Here is an 18,470-nt window from a genome sequence, read left to right on the forward strand (position 1 = left end):
TGCTTTTTCTTGGCTGATGGGCTCTTGTTTCACTGAAGAGTAATGTTAAACCTCACTGGTAAGTAATCAAAGGATCTAAGTTAATTAAGTTCCTTAAGAGTAAAGCAATTCCTATCTATGATAAGTGCTGTTAGATCCCATGAAAATGATAAAAGTACATTCTCAAGTGATTAGGAACTAAAGCAGACAATGACACTTAACTATTTTCTTTCCAGTGTGAATAGAAGAATTTAGACATTACTCCCCTGCCCACCTCACCCCCATTGTGGCTTAAGAGCCAAGTGTTTTTAAAAAATGTTATTGTTCGACCCTCTCACACAAGGTCTACATCTACACTGAAGAGTTTTTGCACAAAAACATCTGTTTTGGCACAAAAGCTCGCTGAGCATCCACATTACAAGTGCAATTTTGCACAAGTACAGTAGATCGTCAAAAAACAGGGCTTTTTGCGCAAGAGTTATTCCTCTTTCTACAAGGAATTAGCCTTTTTGCGCAAGAGCTCTTGTGCAAAAAGGCGTGTGTGGACAGACAACAGGGGTTTCTTGTGCAAGACCCCCTATAATGTGTTTTTAATTATATTTAACTTTAGAGGAGACTCCCCATTGTACTTCCTTTTCTAAGTCATATACTCAGGGGAGATACAATGTTACAGATGTGGTGATTGGTCGTTATCTTTCAAAAAAACAAAACAAAGAAAAAAGGAAGATCTCCTCTGGAAAAGCTTCTTCTGAAAGAAGCTTGCAGTCTAGTTGTAGCCTCGGTGTGGTTCTCAGTAAAGGGAAAAGCTATGTGTGCACAAAAAACCTCATATTATTTCATGTTTCTATGGAAAAACATAATAATTCTGCACAAATATAGGACAGCTAGAAAGCCTCTAAATTACCTATTAAAATGACTTTAGTACTTTCATTTGTCTTAAGAATTTAGCAATTCTCATTATTACAACAAATCTGGATACACTGATGCTAATACATTTCATTCATTTGAAATAAAAGAAAGGACATTATTACCTTATAACCTATAGTCTTACGATAATAAAGAATTTCTTTTTCCAGAAGCTCAAACAATCGTGGTGGAAAAAACTGGAAATCCTGAATATTCGGCTGTTTGGGGGGTCGTGGAGCCTTTAAAAATACACATTCATTAATACAGTTACACAATTTTCTATTACTTTCAGTTACCATTGTTCAGACAGAAGTGACATTTTATACTGTAAAACACATATGTGGATTTTACTACAAATTGTATAGATTAAAAATCTAATATATATTATGTTACCTTTGGAACTTTCGGTTCACTGACACGCAATGCTTCTCTAAAATATGCATCCACTGCATAGTTAGCTTTGCGCTCTCTTTTCGGAGGCTCTATCCATTCCATCATACTCAGCTACACACAAACAAAAAAACAGTTTAAATAACTCCATCTTCCTAAAAATCATTAAAAAGGTGATTATTGTTGTCAGTTTGGGTTGACTATTTAAGATGCTTGTGATGGATAGAAAGAGTAATGTCCTTTTTTTCTGGGCATCTCTGTATTCGGTGACTAACAGGTTAAACTCAGGTAGCTTGGAGATGTTGACAAGGAGCCAGGAGAACCAATGGTAGAAGATGTTGAGATTTAAATTGAAAGGAACACTGCTTGTTTTTTCCCCCTTTGTGTGAGTTTAAGTCAGGAGCTGGGGGAACAAAAATAATTGAACCAGGCATGCCTACAAAGAATACTGAACATGAAAATGGACCCTGAAGCACAGATATGTGAGTAGATAGGAAATGTCTCTTTAGACATGTCTCTTTAGACACAATCAAGTTCTTGTATTTGGTTAAACTTCTCTGTACTAAGTCCATGTCTCCCTTTCCCCCATACACTGTTACTTTAAGATGAATCCTAGGTATGAAATTCTGTATTTTAATTTGTTCTTTCCTCAGTTGCTTTATAACCCCTAGCAACCTAGTGTGCTTTACCAAGTATATATTTTTGTTTTGTTAATAAAATCACCCTTTTGAAGGTTATGATTTGATTCTTGTGTCTTGGAAGGTAATAGGTGGTCTGTGTATGCATGCCTAAGACTGAGAGGTCAGCTATCAGAGATTACCATTTCTTTTTTCAAGCTCTCTTATGGTAGAAGAGCTTGGGGAACCCTTATGGAAGGAGATCCTAAGTGATTTCTTCCTGGGTTCAAGAAGAAAGGGCTTCTTCTTTTGCTTCTCCTTCTGCTGCTTCTTCTGCTTTCTCTCTCTCTCTCTCTCTCCCTTTTCTCTCTCTTACACTCACACTCACAGTGGTGGCAGCTACCTCCCAAGGTCAGGGAATAAGAACATAACATAAGAACAGCCATACTGGGTCAGACCAAAGGGAGTGAACAGAACAAGTAATCACCAAGTGATCCCCCTCCTTTCATCCATTTCCTGCCTCTGACAAACAGAGGCTAAGAACACCATTCCTACCCATTTTGGCTACTAAGTATTGATGGACCTAATCTCCATGAATTTATCTAGATCTTTTTTTTAACTCTGTTAAAGTCCTAGTTTTCACAACATCCTCTGGCAAGGAGTTCCACAGGTTGATTGTGTACTAAATGAAGAAAAAAAATCCTTTGTTTGTTTGTTTTAAAACCTGCTGCCTATTAATTTTACTTGGTGACCCTGGTTCTTATGTTATGGGAACAAGTAAATAACTTTTCCTTATTCATTTTCTCCATACCTGTCATGATTTTACAGATCTCTATCATATCACGCCTTACTCTCCTCTTTTCTAAACTGAAAAGTCCAAATCTTTTTAATCTCTCTTCATAGGGGACCCATTCCAAACCCTTTATCATTTTTGTTGACCTTTTCTGAACCTTTTCCAATACCAATATATCTTTATTGAGATGAGGTGACCACATCTGTACATAGTATTCAAGATGTGGGCGTACCATGGATTTATATAAAGGCAATACAATATTCTCTGTCTTATTTTCTATCCCCTTTTTAATGATTCCTAACATTCTGTTTGCTTTTTTGACTGCCATTGCACATTGGAGCCAATGTTTTCAGAGAACTAGCCACAACGACTCCAAGATCTCTCTCTTGAGTGGTCATAGTTAAATCAGTCTCCATCATTTTGTATGTATACTTGGGATTATTTTTTCTAATATGCATTACTTTGCATTTATCAACATTAAAATTCATTTGCCATTTTGTTGCCCAATCACCTAATTTTGTGAGATCCTTTTGAAGTTCTTCATAGTCTGCTTTGGTCTTATCTATCTTGAGTAGTTTAGTATCAGCTGCAAATTTTGCCACCTCACTGTTTAACCCTTTCTCCAGATCATTTATAAATAGGTTAAATATGATTGGTCCCAGTACCAGTCTTTGAGGGGGCACCACTAGTTACCTCTCTCCATTCTGAAAACTAACCATTTATTCCTACCCTTTGTTTCCTGTCTTTTAACTAGTTATTAATCCATGAGAGGACCTTCCCTCTTATCCATGACAACTAACTTTACTTAAGAGCCTTTGGTGAGGGACTTTGTCAAAGGCTTTCTGGAAATCCAAGCACACGATATCTATTGGACCCCCATGTCCTCATGCTTGTTGACCCCCCTCAAAGAAGTCTAGTAGATTAGTACGGCATGATTTCCCTTTACAGAAGCCATACTGACTTTTACCCAACAAATTATGTTCATCTATGTATCTGACAATTCCATTCTTAACTATGGTTTCAACTACTTTGCCCAAGTAAAGATGTTAGACTTACCAGTCTGTAATTGCCAGTATCACCTCTAAAGCCCTTTTTTAAATATTGGCATCACATTAGCTATCACCAAGTCATTAGGTACAGAAGCATAGGTTATAAACCACAGTTAATAGTTCTGCAATTTCACATTTAAGTTCTTTCGAACCCTTGGGTGAATGTCATCTGGTGACTTGTTACTGTTAAGTTTATCGATTTGTTCCAAAACCTCCTCTAATGACACCTCAATCTGGGACTATTCCTCAGATTTGTCACCTAAAAAGAATGGCTCAGGTTTGGGAAGCTCCCTAATATCCTCAGCCGTGAAGACTGAAGCAAAGAATTCATTTAGTTTCTCCGTAATGACCTTATCGTCTTTGAGTGCTCCGTAAGCATCTTGATCCACTACTTGTTTAGCAGGCTTCCTGCTTCTGATGTACTTAAAAACATTTTGCTATTACTTTTTGAGTTTTTGGCTAGCTTTTCTTCAAACTCTTTTTTCCTTTCCTTATTATATTTTACACTTAATTTGACAAAGTTTATGCTCCTTTCTATTTTCCTCACTAGAATTTAACTTCCACTTTTTAAACAATGCCTTCTTTTACTTGATTGTTAAGTCAAGGTGGCACTTTTTTGGTTCTCTTACTGTGTTTTTTAATCTGGGGTATATATTTAAGTTGGACCTCTATTATGGTGTCTTTCAAAAGTCTCTACGCAGCTTGCAGGGATCTTGCTTTTAACATTATACCTTTTAATTTCTGTTTAACTAACTTCCTCTGTTTAACTAACCTAATCAGTGACCTTGGGGAGCTTGTAAGCAGAAGTCTGTAGAGGCAATATATTTTTAAGGTCTCTTCAGGGCCCCCAACTTCTGCACTTGAAGTGCCAGAGTGAGGAACAGCCTTGATATGGTGGCAGCGCTGGTGGGACCATTTTGAACAAGGAACACAGGCCTCAGGATTTTAACAAGGACAGCACACCTCTTATCCTTCACAATGCTACTACAGGTTATCTTACTAAGAGACAAATTCTGATGAACGCATTTTCAACAAACATACCAAAAGATCTCACAGGGGTATGGAGGTGGGGCAGAGAGCACAACAGAACTTTGTATTAGCAAGTTGTATTTTTCCACCATATTTTCAAACAAGTGAACACAGTTCAAAGAGATCTGACATACTCATTACTGTTTTAGGCTCTGCACCTGCAATGACATCTACATGGATAGATCCTGGCACGTCTACAAAGCTCCACAAAGTGGAGCTCTACAAGAAGGCAAGATTCTGCCCGTACCAATATCTTTGCATTTCCAAAGCCTCATGCTATGTTCAAGAATTTGTTAGTGTGACTAAAATATATTTCCAAATATCTATCACAGCCAAGCTCTTAAGTAATCACCAAATGATACCAACAAATGTGTGAATTAACTGTAACCATAAAAACAGGTCCTGCATAACTGATACCACTATGAGTGCTGGTTGAGCTGGCTTGTTCCAGTGCATCACTGAACAACACCCTTATGCTGGGATGGTCCTCTTGTGGCCAGCTAAACAGTTGTAAGAAACCTATACACTACTGGAGTAGTGCAAAACCACCCTAATGCAAGGGAGAATCTGGCCCATTTTCTTTTGAAGTCAATGGGTGTAATTTTTATCACAATTACACAGGTAATTCCAAGAACAATGAGGCATAATGGAAGTTTTGTCTCAGTTAGAGCTACAAGATTTGGGCAATAGTAGCTTTCATCTTCTATAATGGATGTTTATACAGAGACAATTTTTTGATAGATGAACCTGATCAATTTTTTTAATATTGTCATAGAGCAAAATTTTAGAAAAACAAAGTACATTTTTGTAAGTGAATTCCTTGCTTCTTATTTTGAGCTACAGCATTGCTAATGAAATATTTTATACTTGTGAAAACATGATTCAGCCATGATTGTAATTAAAGTTATCACACTGCTACACATATGAGAAAAAGTTACCTTCTGTTTTTCTCTATAATCTTCACCTTCAAAGTTGTATAAACTCATCTCTGTGTCCATAGTGAAGTTCCTTAGAGAGCTCTCTCCCATTTTTTGCAAACGTTCATTCATTTCAGCGGTCTAAAATAAGACAGATAAAATTAAGTTACCGTTATTAATGCAACTAAGATGTTTTAAATTCTATATTAAGACTCTAAAAATTAGCTTTGCTCTCAAATTTTCTCCCTTTTTGTTTACTTCCATGGGTATTAGTGCCCGTTCCTTCAGTAGGACCTGAAGTATTCCTTTTATTCCTGTCCTTTTCTCTCATGCACTGACACCTCCTATTAAGCTACGTTTAGTATTTCATTATGATTTGGCCCAACATCTCAAACATTATGCTGGTACCAAATAATTTCAACATTTATGTACAAATCTTCTGAGCTGAAATGGTAGTTCATTAGCACATGTAGTGTTTCAAAAAGATCTTACATCTATTAGAACGGTCATAGGATTTCTAAGAAATAATTCAACAATACACATTTCTAAAAAGCTTATTTAATGAAGCAACTGTGTTAAAACTTAACATTTTATCCATTTTGGGGGGCTGGAGGATATGAATTTCACTGCTTTTTTTGAGGGACCTTAAAAATATCTTATGAAAGACTAGAGATTGTAGCATATTCAGGTAACTTACTGAGAAGCAGGAAATGATAGCATAACTAAACAGACCTCCAGATTTTTCCCTTCAAAGCTATTTCCTATTATAAAGAGAAGCAATAGATAGCTGCTAGTACAATAAATACAAATCTTGTCAGATTGCTTTTTGTGGATGAGAAATAAAACAAGACTTACATTTTAACAGATTTGGTGATTCTGAACTCTTTCTTTTTACAGTTATGTTCCAAATTCCATGTGAACCTATGTTCTCACCTTTTTTTCGCCTCTTTCTAAAATGGTGGTAATATCTTCCTCAGTCAGCTCACTGTCCTTGGAAGCAAAAACATGTGTGGCTCCATGCCGGATCATTTGAAGCATTTCATCTTTTCCTAGTTTGTTAGACTGCTGGTCTATGAGTCTTCCTAGCATTAGAAATATATTGATTGCTTTAAACCAAAGTGCTCAGCCCTTCCCCGTTTCAAGCCCAACCTAAAACACCCTTTCCATCTAGAAAGGCTGTTTCTATCACCAGCCTCCCATTTAGCCACACAGAAAGAGGAGTACAGGCAGTCCCCAAGTTAGACAAGCACTTACAAACGGGGCTCTCTCGCCCCGGAGCTCGCAGGCAGCGGGACCGCCCAGAGCACAGCGGTCCCGCCACCTCGACCTCCGGGGCGAGAAAAGATGGTCTGGGTGCCCCTGGTCTGCTGGGGACCGTCTCCAGCAGACCAGGGACACTGGAGCAAAGCCGGGGAGGCAGAGGGGTCCCGCACCTCTGAGGCTTTGCTGTGGCAAAGCCGGGGAGGCGCGGGACCCCTCCGCCTCCCCGGCTTTGCTCCGGGTGTCCCTGGTCTGCTGGGGACCGTCTCCAGCAGACCAGGGACACCGGGAGCAAAGCCGCAGCGGTGGTGGGGTCCCGCGCCTCCGAGGCTTTGCTCCCCGTGTCCCTGGTCTGCTGAGGGGGGGCGCAGCTAGTGCGCCCTCCATCCCCCCCAGCAGACCAGGCTTTTGTTGTGGACCCTGGGGTAGAGCAGCTGGGGTGCTACCAGGCTGGTCCTGCAGGGACAAACCTGGCAGCCCAGCTGTTCTGTCCCAGACTCGAGATTCAGCTGCTGTTGAAACTGATCAGTGGCTGATTCCAGGAAGCTGGGGGCAGAGCAATTCTGCCTCCAGCTTCCTGTAGTCAGCCCCTGGTCAGTTTCAGCAGCAGCGGCTGAATCTGGAGCCAGTTCCGACTTACATACAAATTCAACTTAAGAACAAACCTATAGTCCCTATCTTGTACATAACCTGGGGACTGCCTGTAGTACACTGGGCTTCAGCTGAAACTGCAATACAGTTTTAGTTAAATAAATTACAAAAGTGTACATAAATGTGTGCCTGCTGTACTGTAATGGTCTTAGAACATACCCTTTTTTTATAGTATGCATATTCAGAGAAGCCTTACTCAATAGCTATTTAGATTTTACTATTTCATTTTCTTAGGAGTAGATGCACTCTTTATTCTTGCACACTTTACTCTGGTAAAACTCCCATTAATGTCAAAGAAAGCGCAACCTGAGTAAGAAGTGAAGAATCAAGCCTTTAAACAGCTGCTTGCCATCTTAGCTTCAATTAATATTCCAATATTATTCACATCAGGCCTGATTCTTTAGTGTCTTACATTTTGCATGGTTATTTAACCCTGTGCAAAGTTAATTAACCAAATTCTATCTCCAGATGTGTACACAGTATTTGATACCTTGTTGTATAACTATAGAGTCCAGCCTCAATTTTAGCTCTGCTCTTTCTACAATCCTGTCTTCAACAGTATTGTCGGTGATAAGTCGGAATACACGAACTGGCTTCTTTTGACCAATGCGGTGAGCACGATCCTAAACAAATAAAGTAAAAAACCTATTAGATAATAGTAACATAGCAGGAATTTGGCTGAAATATTTTAGCACAAGCATCAGAGGACGTGTCTAATTTGAAATTATTATAGATTGTTTTCTAGGCTTCCAATTTACTATTAAGTATTATTTCATCGGACTGCTTTTTTTAAATCACTATTCGTGCAATATTTATACATACTGACAAAGTTCTGACTGATCTCAGATACACCTTTAAAAATCTAGAGCTAATGAACTGAAATCAGAATTACTCTGGAATTACATCGGTATAACTGAATATTGTATTGTATCTAGTCTAGCAAATAATGCAGTGATTCTGTATGGAAAGTTCACACGAATTACAAACAAATACAACAGGAAAACAAATATGAAGAAATCTGTTGTTCTGTTCTAGTTTTAAAGATCTGCTTTAGTGGTCTTCTGCTGATACCATTATTGGACCTAACCAAGTGAGTTATAAGATCAAGAACACATATTCCTGCGCATCCAGAAATATAATTTATGCTATCATGTGCCGAAAGTGTCCATCTGCTATGTACATTGGACAAACATCTCAGACACTTCGCCAAAGGATTAATGTCCACAAAACAGATATCAGACAAGATCACAAAGAAAAAACAGTTTCTTGCCATTTTAACCAGAAAGGACACTCTCTCAATGACTTAACCACCTGCATTCTGCTACAAAGACCTTTTACATCTGCACTTGAAAGGGAATCCTCTGAACTGTCATTTATGTTAAAATTCGACACTCTCTGGGAAGGAATGAACAAACACTCAAACTATCTTACCCATTACCAAGATAGCTTCCCCAATTATCACCTCTAATACCATTAGCTCACAAACATCCCACTCTCCCGACCTCTAATATCATCAATTCACAGACTTACTTTCCTTCCTTTGTCCCCCCCGCCCCGCATCCCCCTCCTGTTCTGAAATGTGATTTGTCCCTTTCATATGCGTTCATTTTTTTTAATTGTATCCTTTGGTATATATGGTTGTGACTATTTTCTTCCACTATTTGATCTGAGGAAGTGGGTCTGGCTCATCATCTAATAAACCATCTTGTTAGTCTTTAAAGTGCTACATTGTCCTGTATAAGTCATTGGTATAAGAATTCTGGATTGTGTTACACTAAAATCAGACTCCTGGAAGTTAATATATTTTTAGGGTCAGGCCCCAAATGTGGAAAAAGGGCTGAAATAAACAATAATAAATAAGATCATCATACAATAGGATAGAAATGGCAAATCCCACACTCAGCTCCAGAGAGAGTTAGATATGTTTTTTCTACTTGTAATTAAATAGTAAAGTGATTAGACCACTTAAAAATCCCTAAAATACAATAGAATATAGAATTATTATATTAGTCTAATCTAACATAAGAGGGTATGTCTACACTAAGTTAATTCTAACTAACAGACGTTAGTTCGAATTAACTTTCATAGGCGCTACACATACAAACCGCTAGTTCGAACTTAATTCGAACTAGCGGAGCGCTTAATTCGAACTAGGTAAATCTCATTCTACGAGGACTAACGCCTAGTTCGAATTAAGTAGTTGGTATTAAGGGCTGTGTAGCCACTTAATTCTAACTAGTGGGAGGCTAACCCTCCCCAGCTTTTCCTGGTGGCCACTCTGAGCACCACCAGGGAAACTCTTCTGCCCCCCTCCCGGCCCCGGACACCTTAAAGGGGCACGGTCTGGCTACGGTGCCCGTGCCAGGTACAAGCCTGCCAACACCCAGCCAGCAGACCCTGCACCTGGCACGTCACAAACCAGCCACCCGCTGCCACCCAGCCCTCCGCCTCTTCCCGGGACCAGACTGACGGCTCCCAGGAGCCTGCCCGGGGTCGCAAGAGGCGGGTGCCCGCCTGGTCTAGTGCGGAGATTGTGGACCTCATCCACGACCTCCGCACGAGGCACAGGAAAGTGGCTGTCTAGGGCAGGATAGCTGCCAGCCTGGCCACCCAGGAGCAGGTTTGCATGAAAATCAAGATGGTCCAGTGAGACTCCCGACCCTGAGCCCTGAGCTTAGAACGGCCGTACTGGGTCAGACCAAAGGTCCATCTAGCCCAGTAGCCTGTCTGCCGACAGCGGCCAACACCAGCTACCCCGGAGGGGATGGACCGAAGACAATGACCAAGCCATTTGTCCCGTGCCATCCATCTCCAGCCTTCCAAAACAGAGGCCAGGGACACCATTTCTATCCCCTGGATAATAGCACTCCATGGACCCAGCCTCCATGAATTTATCTAACTTCTCTTTAAACTCTGTTATAGTTCTAGCCTTCACGGCCTCCTGCAGCAAGGAGTTCCACAGGTTGACTATTTGCTTTGTGAAGAAGAACTTTCTATTATTAGTTTGAAGCCTGCTACCCATTCATTTCATTTGGTGTCTTCTAGTCCTTTTATTATGGGAACTAATGAAGAACTTTTCTTTATGCACCCTTTCCACACCACTCGTGCTTTTATAGACCTTTATCATATCCCCCCTCAGACTCCTCTTTTCTAAGCTGAGAAGTCCCAGTCTCTTTAGCCTCTCTTCATATGGGACCTGTTCCAAACCCCTGATCATTTTAGTTGCCCTCCCCTCTCCCAGCTCCTTTTCCCAGTCTCCCCGAGTTTTGTTCAATAAAGAGAGTTTCTATTTTTGAACACACATGTCCTTTATTTTGTACATCAGGAAGGGGGGCTAGGGAGGGGTAAGTGGAAGGAGGTGAGGGAGGAATGGGGTACGAGCCCCCGATGGGGAGGACTGGGGTGGCTCTGCGGGCTCCTCGGGGTGGAAGCTCTCCTGCAGCCCCCCGATTGATCCCACTCCCCCCGGATGGCAGCCTGAGGCAAGTGCAGCCAGGCTGATGGCCGAGTGGTGTGATGTGTTGAGTGTGGGCATTCAGGGCACTCCAAGCCAGGACTGCTTTGCTGTCCTTCATCGAGTTAGACAAGCGAGCGGGGAACCCCTGAGAACTGTCTGTCCGGGCTGAGGGTCGGGTCCCTTTAAGCACAGCCCTCGGCTAGCCTGAGACAGCAGCTCCATGCTCTAAGTCCTAATCTGATGCCCTGCCGGCACTGCTTCCGGCCAGCCTTAACTTTGGTTCAGGGTCCACTCCATGTGGACATGCTAGTTTGAATTAGCAAAACGCTAATTCGAACTAGTTTTTAGGTCTAGATGCACTAGTTCGAATTAGCTTAGTTCGAATTAACTAATTTGAATTAAGTTAGTTCGAATTAGTGCTGTAGTGTAGACATACCCTAAAGGAGCATGTTTGTATGTTTGTACTGTAATAACTTGGGACACTATAAGACCTACCGCAACCAAACTTTCCATGGGATAACCTTTACTTCAGGAGAAGGTTTTAAGATACTGTGGGAGGGAAGAGATGAGAGACCAACGCTTCTCCCCGGGGCTGCACGGAGCTTGGCAGTGCAAAGAGAAGCAGCTTCCCCGCCATTGCTGGAAGCATATGGAGGCCCCTCTTCAATACCGAGATTGGCTTGGGGCCCGGCGGCTGACCAACGGGCGGGCGGGTTGCTGCCAGGGCTCATTCTATGCAGAGGTGGCGGGGCTGGTATTACTGCTCAGCTGCCACTTTGAAAAAATGTCCTGAAGGAGGCACATTGGGGACCCAGAGGTGGGGGGGAATGAATGGGGGAGGGGCTGGGCTGGGCTGGCTGGACCATTGGGGGCGAATGGAGGGTAGGCAGGATTAGGGGGGCTGTATCGTTGGGGGGCTGGCTGATCCAGGGGGGCTGGACCGTTGGGAGTGAGTGGGGGGAGGGGAGGTATGGACCATTGGGGGCCAGTGGGGTGAGGGCAGGATTGTAGGGGGTGGGGCTGGACTGTTGGAGGCGAGTGGGGGGAGGGCAGGATTGTAGGGGGATGAAGGAAGTGGGGCTGAACAATCCTGCAGGGAGGGAGTGAGAAATGAAGCCCATGGCGGGGAGGGGGGTCTCCTTTGAGGGACACTGGCCCAAGGGGCAGCACTGGATGATGCTAGGTGGGTGAGAAATTAATCCAAGACGGGGGGAGAGGGATCTCTCAAATCTGGGCACTGGTCCTGGGTTTAATATTGGATGATCCGGGGGGGGGGGGGGGGGGATGGTGAGAGATGCAGTCCATGGGAGGGACAGCTGGTCAAGGGGGTGATGCTGGAGGAGGGAATACAGAGGTGCCAGCAGGCTCAGGTAGTTGACTCATCGTTTCATCAAAAGAGATGGGAGAAGAGTTTGAGGTGTTGCCTTGAAATCTCTCAGATTCAGTAGGGCCAGCCCCATTGATTGAGGCATCCCTATACTCAGCTCTTGGATGAGAATTTGCAGATCCAGCATGCCTATCCCCTACTTCCCTACCAAAAAACATCAACTTCTACAAGGATAATTAGCAAAAACACCACCTGATAGGAAGCAAAACATTGCACTATTGAAGAGGGGCCTCCATATGCTTCCAGCATTGGTGGGGAAACAAGCCATGGTGATTTGGGGGCTCTCCCTTCCACTGTGCTTTTAATGGCTCCAAGACTCATGACATGGGAAGAAAACAGAGACATAGTTTCTATTGTGACTTTTGTATCTAAGATTGCCAAGTCAAATAGCTCTGATTCTCAACATTGTAATGCCTCTTTTTTGAGTCAGAGATTTTGCTTTATGCAGCTATAGAAAAGCACGGGGGGCTGCCATAATAGCCAGATGTCAGGCACTGGCAGCTGCGGTGTGGCTGGAGGCTGGCAGGACCAGCTTCTGCTTTTCTAAATTTTGTTCCTCTGGTTTCCCGGGCAACGCCAGGTAAGTCCAGCTAGTATTTTATATTTGATTCCTTTTAAAGCCTCCATCACTAGCTCTTATGCTCTCCTGCATTATACTAATATAGCACCTTTCTTTCCCCTCCTACTTTTAATCCACACTACTACTATAACAAAGCTGCAAATCTGGAAAAGCACTACCATTACATTCCTTTATAAGCATTTGAGTTCTATCATATCTATTATTGTATAGAGATAATGGGGTAGGGAGGAGGAAGAGGGAACCTTGAAACATATTAAAAGATTACTCACCATAGCCTGCAGATCTACCTGTGGATTCCAGTCTGAATCATAGAGAATAACCACATCAGCAGTTGCCAAGTTAATCCCCAGGCCCCCTGCCCTGGTACTGAGCATAAAAATGAATTTGCTGCTGTTGGGAGCATTAAAGGTGTCTATTGCTTCCTAAAAGAAAACAAACTCATTAAGATAGCAGAATCCTGAAATAAATGATTTTATTAGTAACATTCTCTGGTGTCCATACACCATACCAATAAGTTTAAAAGGCCAGGTTTGCAAAGGCAAACCAAATAATCACTCAATCAATCTAATGAAATGTTTCAGCATCATAAAAAAGTAAAGCCCCACAAGTCCTACGCTGTGGCTCTGTCCTTGTGGTTTAAAATACAAAGATGGAGCCCCAGAAGTCCATGAAGCTCTGTGCAGACACAATAGCTTACAACATTATTTAAAACTGAAGGGTTGGGACCTACGTTCCCAACCAATTACTGTACGTATGTGCCTCAAGTTAACTACTGAATTTCAGCCCACATGTCTATATTTCTAAAAGTTAAACATATTCAGAGTAAATTAATATTGCCTCCGGTTTTTTTTGTTTTTTTTTTTAAAGAGTTAGTAGAACTGTAGCAGACCTCAAGTTAGTCCTTGGTCAAATCTACAGACTTCACTTTCAAATTGCAAGCAGGTATCCAATGGCAGATTTTGTCCAACCCTAAATAACCCGCTTAAATAATTAAGTAGCTCTTGCTAACATCTCTCTCTCACCTCTCTTTCTTCATGTGGTGTCTGTCCATCTAGTCGGCAGTATTCATATCCACGCCACATGCAATAATCCTCCAAAATATCCAGTAAGCGGGTCATTTGACTGAAAACGAGAACTCTGGAGCCTGGCAGATTGGTACAGAAAACCAACTAATTTTAATATAAATCTTATCACAGAACCAAACAGGAAAATGTTAGATGCACACAAAGAATTAATGTGAAATGCAATAGCACGTTTACACAATATTCCTCCCTAACTGATCAGTTTATTCAAATGGTTCTATTTTTTAAGCTTCTTTTTCAGTAACTGATTTTAAACTCCTATTTTGCACAAACTGTATCACACAAAATTCCCTTTTCAATACATGTTAAAAGCAGTGTTGGAAGAGACCCCAAATGTTTGGCGCTTGAATAAACAATCTAAAATATGGACTTTTTTTTCAAATCTTCTATGACTCCAGTCAGTCTATACAACCATATACATTGACACTCTAAACAGGGATTGGCTCTCCAGTTCTTGTCAACTCTTATGGAAATTTCTCTGCCATATCAACCTGATAGGTGGTCAGAAGGTCTGGTTTCTCCTCTGACCTATACCTTTCTCATCTCCCAAATTTCCCAGCTTTTAAATGGCTTTTTATTCTATTTTCATTTTCCTTAACTTTCATTATTTCTTCACTTCATTTTTTCCCTCCTACCTTACCCCTCTTCATCACTTCCTTTCTGTGACGTTCTCTTCCTCTAGATCTTGCCTGCCACTTCGAAACGCCACAATACCCTTTTAGTTTGTAACAATTAAGACTTGTAGGTGGAAACGATTTTTAAGCTGGACCATTGTATTTATTAATATTCTTTATATAGCTGCTGTCCTATAGATTACACTCACCCTGTTCTTTGAGTTTTGCTAGCAGTTTATCCAGAGCTACCATTTTACCACTGTTATTGACAAGATGCGTGTCAGTAGTGTAAGGAGGTCCAGGTTCAGCACCATCAAATAGGTATGGATGGTTACAACACTTTCGCAACTGCATCAGAATATTCAACAGCCGCATCTTATCCATTTTCCCAGCGGAATTTAGAATATCAATATCTTTCATCAGGATCCTTGTATACCTGAAGTTTTATAGGCAATAAATAAGAAATGTGCAGCTTCTAATTTTTGCACATTTAAAAACACAAGTAGTCTCTAAGATGTCCTGTAGTTACTTGGTTTTTTTGTTTGCTTATAAGATGGATAATGAAAACCTTCACTTTTACATTATGTACAATTTGACAAAAATTAAAAGGAATATAAATTCTCATGCTCCAGTACACAAATCAACATCTGACTAAAAAAAATTCCCTTATAAACAGGTTATTCTATAATTATCAGCTATAGGGTTTCTTGCATTTGTTCTGAAGCATCCAGTTACGGCCACTGTGTTAGATTTGGATTAGATGGACCTCTGGGTCTGATCTTTAGAAATTCTTGTTTTCCCATCACTATCTTTGAAAACAACATAAAAAGAAATGGCTGAAAAAAGAATCCAACCCCCTTTTCCATTTCACACCTGTGCACAATTGCTTCATGCTTCTGTTTTAGAATTAGCTCTATTTCAGTTTCTGTAAATATCCTTTTGGCAGGTAATAGGGAAGAACATTCATGAAAGCTGCCCCCTAAAAGCAGGCCAGGAAAGTCAGGTCAGCATGCTAGCACGTAACTCAGGTAGTTCCACTGTGCATCAAGAATGAAACTAACTACACACAAATTTTAATTAAATGCACACCTTTAAAAAAAAAACTGAAAAGATAAATATCCATTTTTTCTCTACTCCCTTTCAGTTTCAATATATGTTTTAAACTAGCAGATACAAATATTTCAAATTAATTGATTTATAATTAATTGATTTTTCTAATTTTCTAAGTCCCTATATATGCTGAGCAAACTTATTGTAGAGACACGGCTGCAAAAACAAAGAAAAATAATATAAGACTAATATAATGTACTTAATTATAATTTCTAAATTAATGCATGTTTACATTAATGTAAATAACTCACCATTCTCTCTGCATTTTGCTGAGCCCAAGGTAAATCTTTACTTCCTTTTTTGGAGGCAAACTCTTTTCTACCTCAGCTTTTATGCGACGTAACAAAAAAGGCTTCAAAACCTAAAAAATAACGTATCTGTGAAAACTATTTTTAAAAACAAGCCTGTTTCAAATGAGAGATTAATCAGCTTGATTCTGCAGCATTTGCTCAGTTCAAATACTGAGCAACTCATATTGCTCCCATCATGACCCCATCAGACCAATACTGCAGCAAGCATCATCCGAGTGAAAAATTAAGCTGCCCACTGGTTCCAACAGCTAGAAGGGAGTGAGAAGGACTTTAGAAAGGCTGCTGTAGAATATCTCAGTGCTAACTCTTCAGAAAGCTGCCACCTACATGTTCACTATGACACTGATGTCAGATGGCTCTCCTCTCTCCACATCACAGCAAAGTGGACATCACTCCTCCTTCTTGCACTTTAACTGCCACAAAAATTACAGAAGCACAGGTGATAACTGTCTTAAGGAATGCTGCTGAGCAGATGGAAGAGCATCAAAGTCATTTCTATAAGCCTCTCTGGATCAATGTGTTAGATAGTTCTTCTTTAATCCCATAGCCACAGAGGGAATCTGGCCCCATATCCATCATAATCCATCCATGTAGCCACAGATAGAAGAAAGAACAGCGGAAATTTTAGTAGCCTTTTTTCATGGCTTAGTCAGTAAGATGGACAGGGCCAAGAGTAGACAAGACCATGTGGTGAATGTTACCCCATCGTAATCAATTCCAACATTCACTTATATGACTACATTTATACTGCTGGTTCCCTTCACTAGTGCAGAGTGGGGAGGCTCTATATATTTGGAATTATGTACCTATGGAGTGCCCAAAATGTAACAAGGGACTTTTCTTTGCAACTCAATAGTCAATAGACACAACCAAAAATACACTATTCTAAATCAGAAATACACAAGTTACTACAGACCAGGCATTGCATGGGAACTTATGCTTCCTGACATAACAGTTCAGATAATTCCCTCAGATCCACCTTGCAGATACCGGTCTGTGGAGTCAACATCTACATTTAGGGTATGTCTAGACTACTTGGCAGAGGCACGTAAACTAGGCTACCCGACAGAGTCAAAAAAGCCGGGATTTAAATATTCCCAGCTTCATTAAAATAAACATGGCTGCTGCACTGGGCCGGCTCAGCTGATCGTCGGCACAGCACGCAAGTCAAGACACGGATCAGTCGAAAGGGGAAGCCTTTGTCGACCACTCCTTTATGCCTCGTGAAACAAGGTTTACAGGAGCAGTCGACAAAGGCTTCCTCTGTTGACTAATTCGTGTCTTGACTCCCGTGCTGTGCCGACGATCAGCTGTCCCTTGGCACAGTGCGGTGGCCATGTTTATTTTAATGAAGCCGGAGATATTTAAATCCCGGCTTCTTTGACTATGTTGGGTAGCCTAGTTTACATGCCTCTGTAGGCAGAGGCATGTAATTTAGACATACCCTCAAGGATAGAGTAAGAACGGGACAGATCAGGATGAAGAGTGGGTGAGAGGAGGACAAGGACTGAGATAAGGGAAGATAAACATTGTCTTCATTTTGGCCCCCAAGAGAAACCTCAGATTATATTATTTCCCCCTCCCCAAGAGCCTCTTCTACAGATTTTTGGGCTACTGCAACAGGGTCAATTGCAATTTATAAATTTGGTAACTCAGCTCCAACATCAGAAGGCAGAGGAGAGGGAGAATACAAATATTTATTAGGAATGTTAAAGCTTGAGTAATTGACTAATTGACTAGTCAATGCATTTTGCATCGACACCTCGATTAGTCAATAGGAGGCCTTTGCCTTTGAAGTGTAGCAGCACCCCTTGGGCTGCTGCTACACTTCAAAGGCAAAAGCGCCGCGTGGAGCCCAGAGTCTGCTGGGGATTCCCAACTGACCCCGAGCTTTGTTCAGTGCTGCCACTTTGAAATGCCACGGGGAGCCTGGTGTCACGCTCCTCACGGCATTTCAAAGTGGCAGCACCCTGTGGAGCCTGGGATCGGCTGGGGACTTCTCCATTGACACCGGGCTCTGTGCAGTGCTGCCGCTTTGAAATGCTTCAGGAAACCCAGCATCAGGCTCCATGAAGCGTTTCAAAGTGGCAGCACCGCATGGAGCCCAGGGTCAGTGGGGGAGTCCCCAGCTGATCCAGGCACTACGCGGCACTGCCACTTTGAAGTGCCGGGTGCAGCCTGGGGACATCCCAGCTGGCCCCAGGCTCCACATGGCACTGCTGCTTTGAAGTACTTCCTCTTCTTTCCCCATCCCTTTGGCTGCCTCTTTCTGATAGAGGCAGCAAGGGCGGGAGAAGTGACTAGTCGACTAGCCTGTCAACTATCCAATAAGCATTTG

General features: G+C 41.6%; 1 protein-coding gene across 1 annotated transcript in view; it reads right to left on the reverse strand.

The window, feature by feature from the left end:
• Positions 1-18,470, reverse strand: part of SMARCA1 (SNF2 related chromatin remodeling ATPase 1) — an 84,129-nt gene that overhangs the window by 36,386 nt on the left and 29,273 nt on the right. Inside the window, exons 10-18 of the mRNA XM_075940968.2 lie at positions 16,073-16,182; positions 14,921-15,147; positions 14,038-14,159; positions 13,285-13,437; positions 8,082-8,214; positions 6,614-6,762; positions 5,702-5,821; positions 1,279-1,389; positions 1,011-1,124 (exon numbers count right to left, since the gene is read on the reverse strand). Of these exons, the coding sequence (XP_075797083.1) occupies positions 1,011-1,124; positions 1,279-1,389; positions 5,702-5,821; positions 6,614-6,762; positions 8,082-8,214; positions 13,285-13,437; positions 14,038-14,159; positions 14,921-15,147; positions 16,073-16,182 (1,239 nt within the window). The remainder of the gene's footprint in view (positions 1-1,010; positions 1,125-1,278; positions 1,390-5,701; positions 5,822-6,613; positions 6,763-8,081; positions 8,215-13,284; positions 13,438-14,037; positions 14,160-14,920; positions 15,148-16,072; positions 16,183-18,470) is intronic.

This window comes from Pelodiscus sinensis, chromosome 13 (genome assembly GCF_052426305.1).
Source record: "Pelodiscus sinensis isolate ZL-2025 chromosome 13, ASM5242630v1, whole genome shotgun sequence".
Lineage (NCBI taxonomy): Eukaryota > Metazoa > Chordata > Testudines > Trionychidae > Pelodiscus > Pelodiscus sinensis.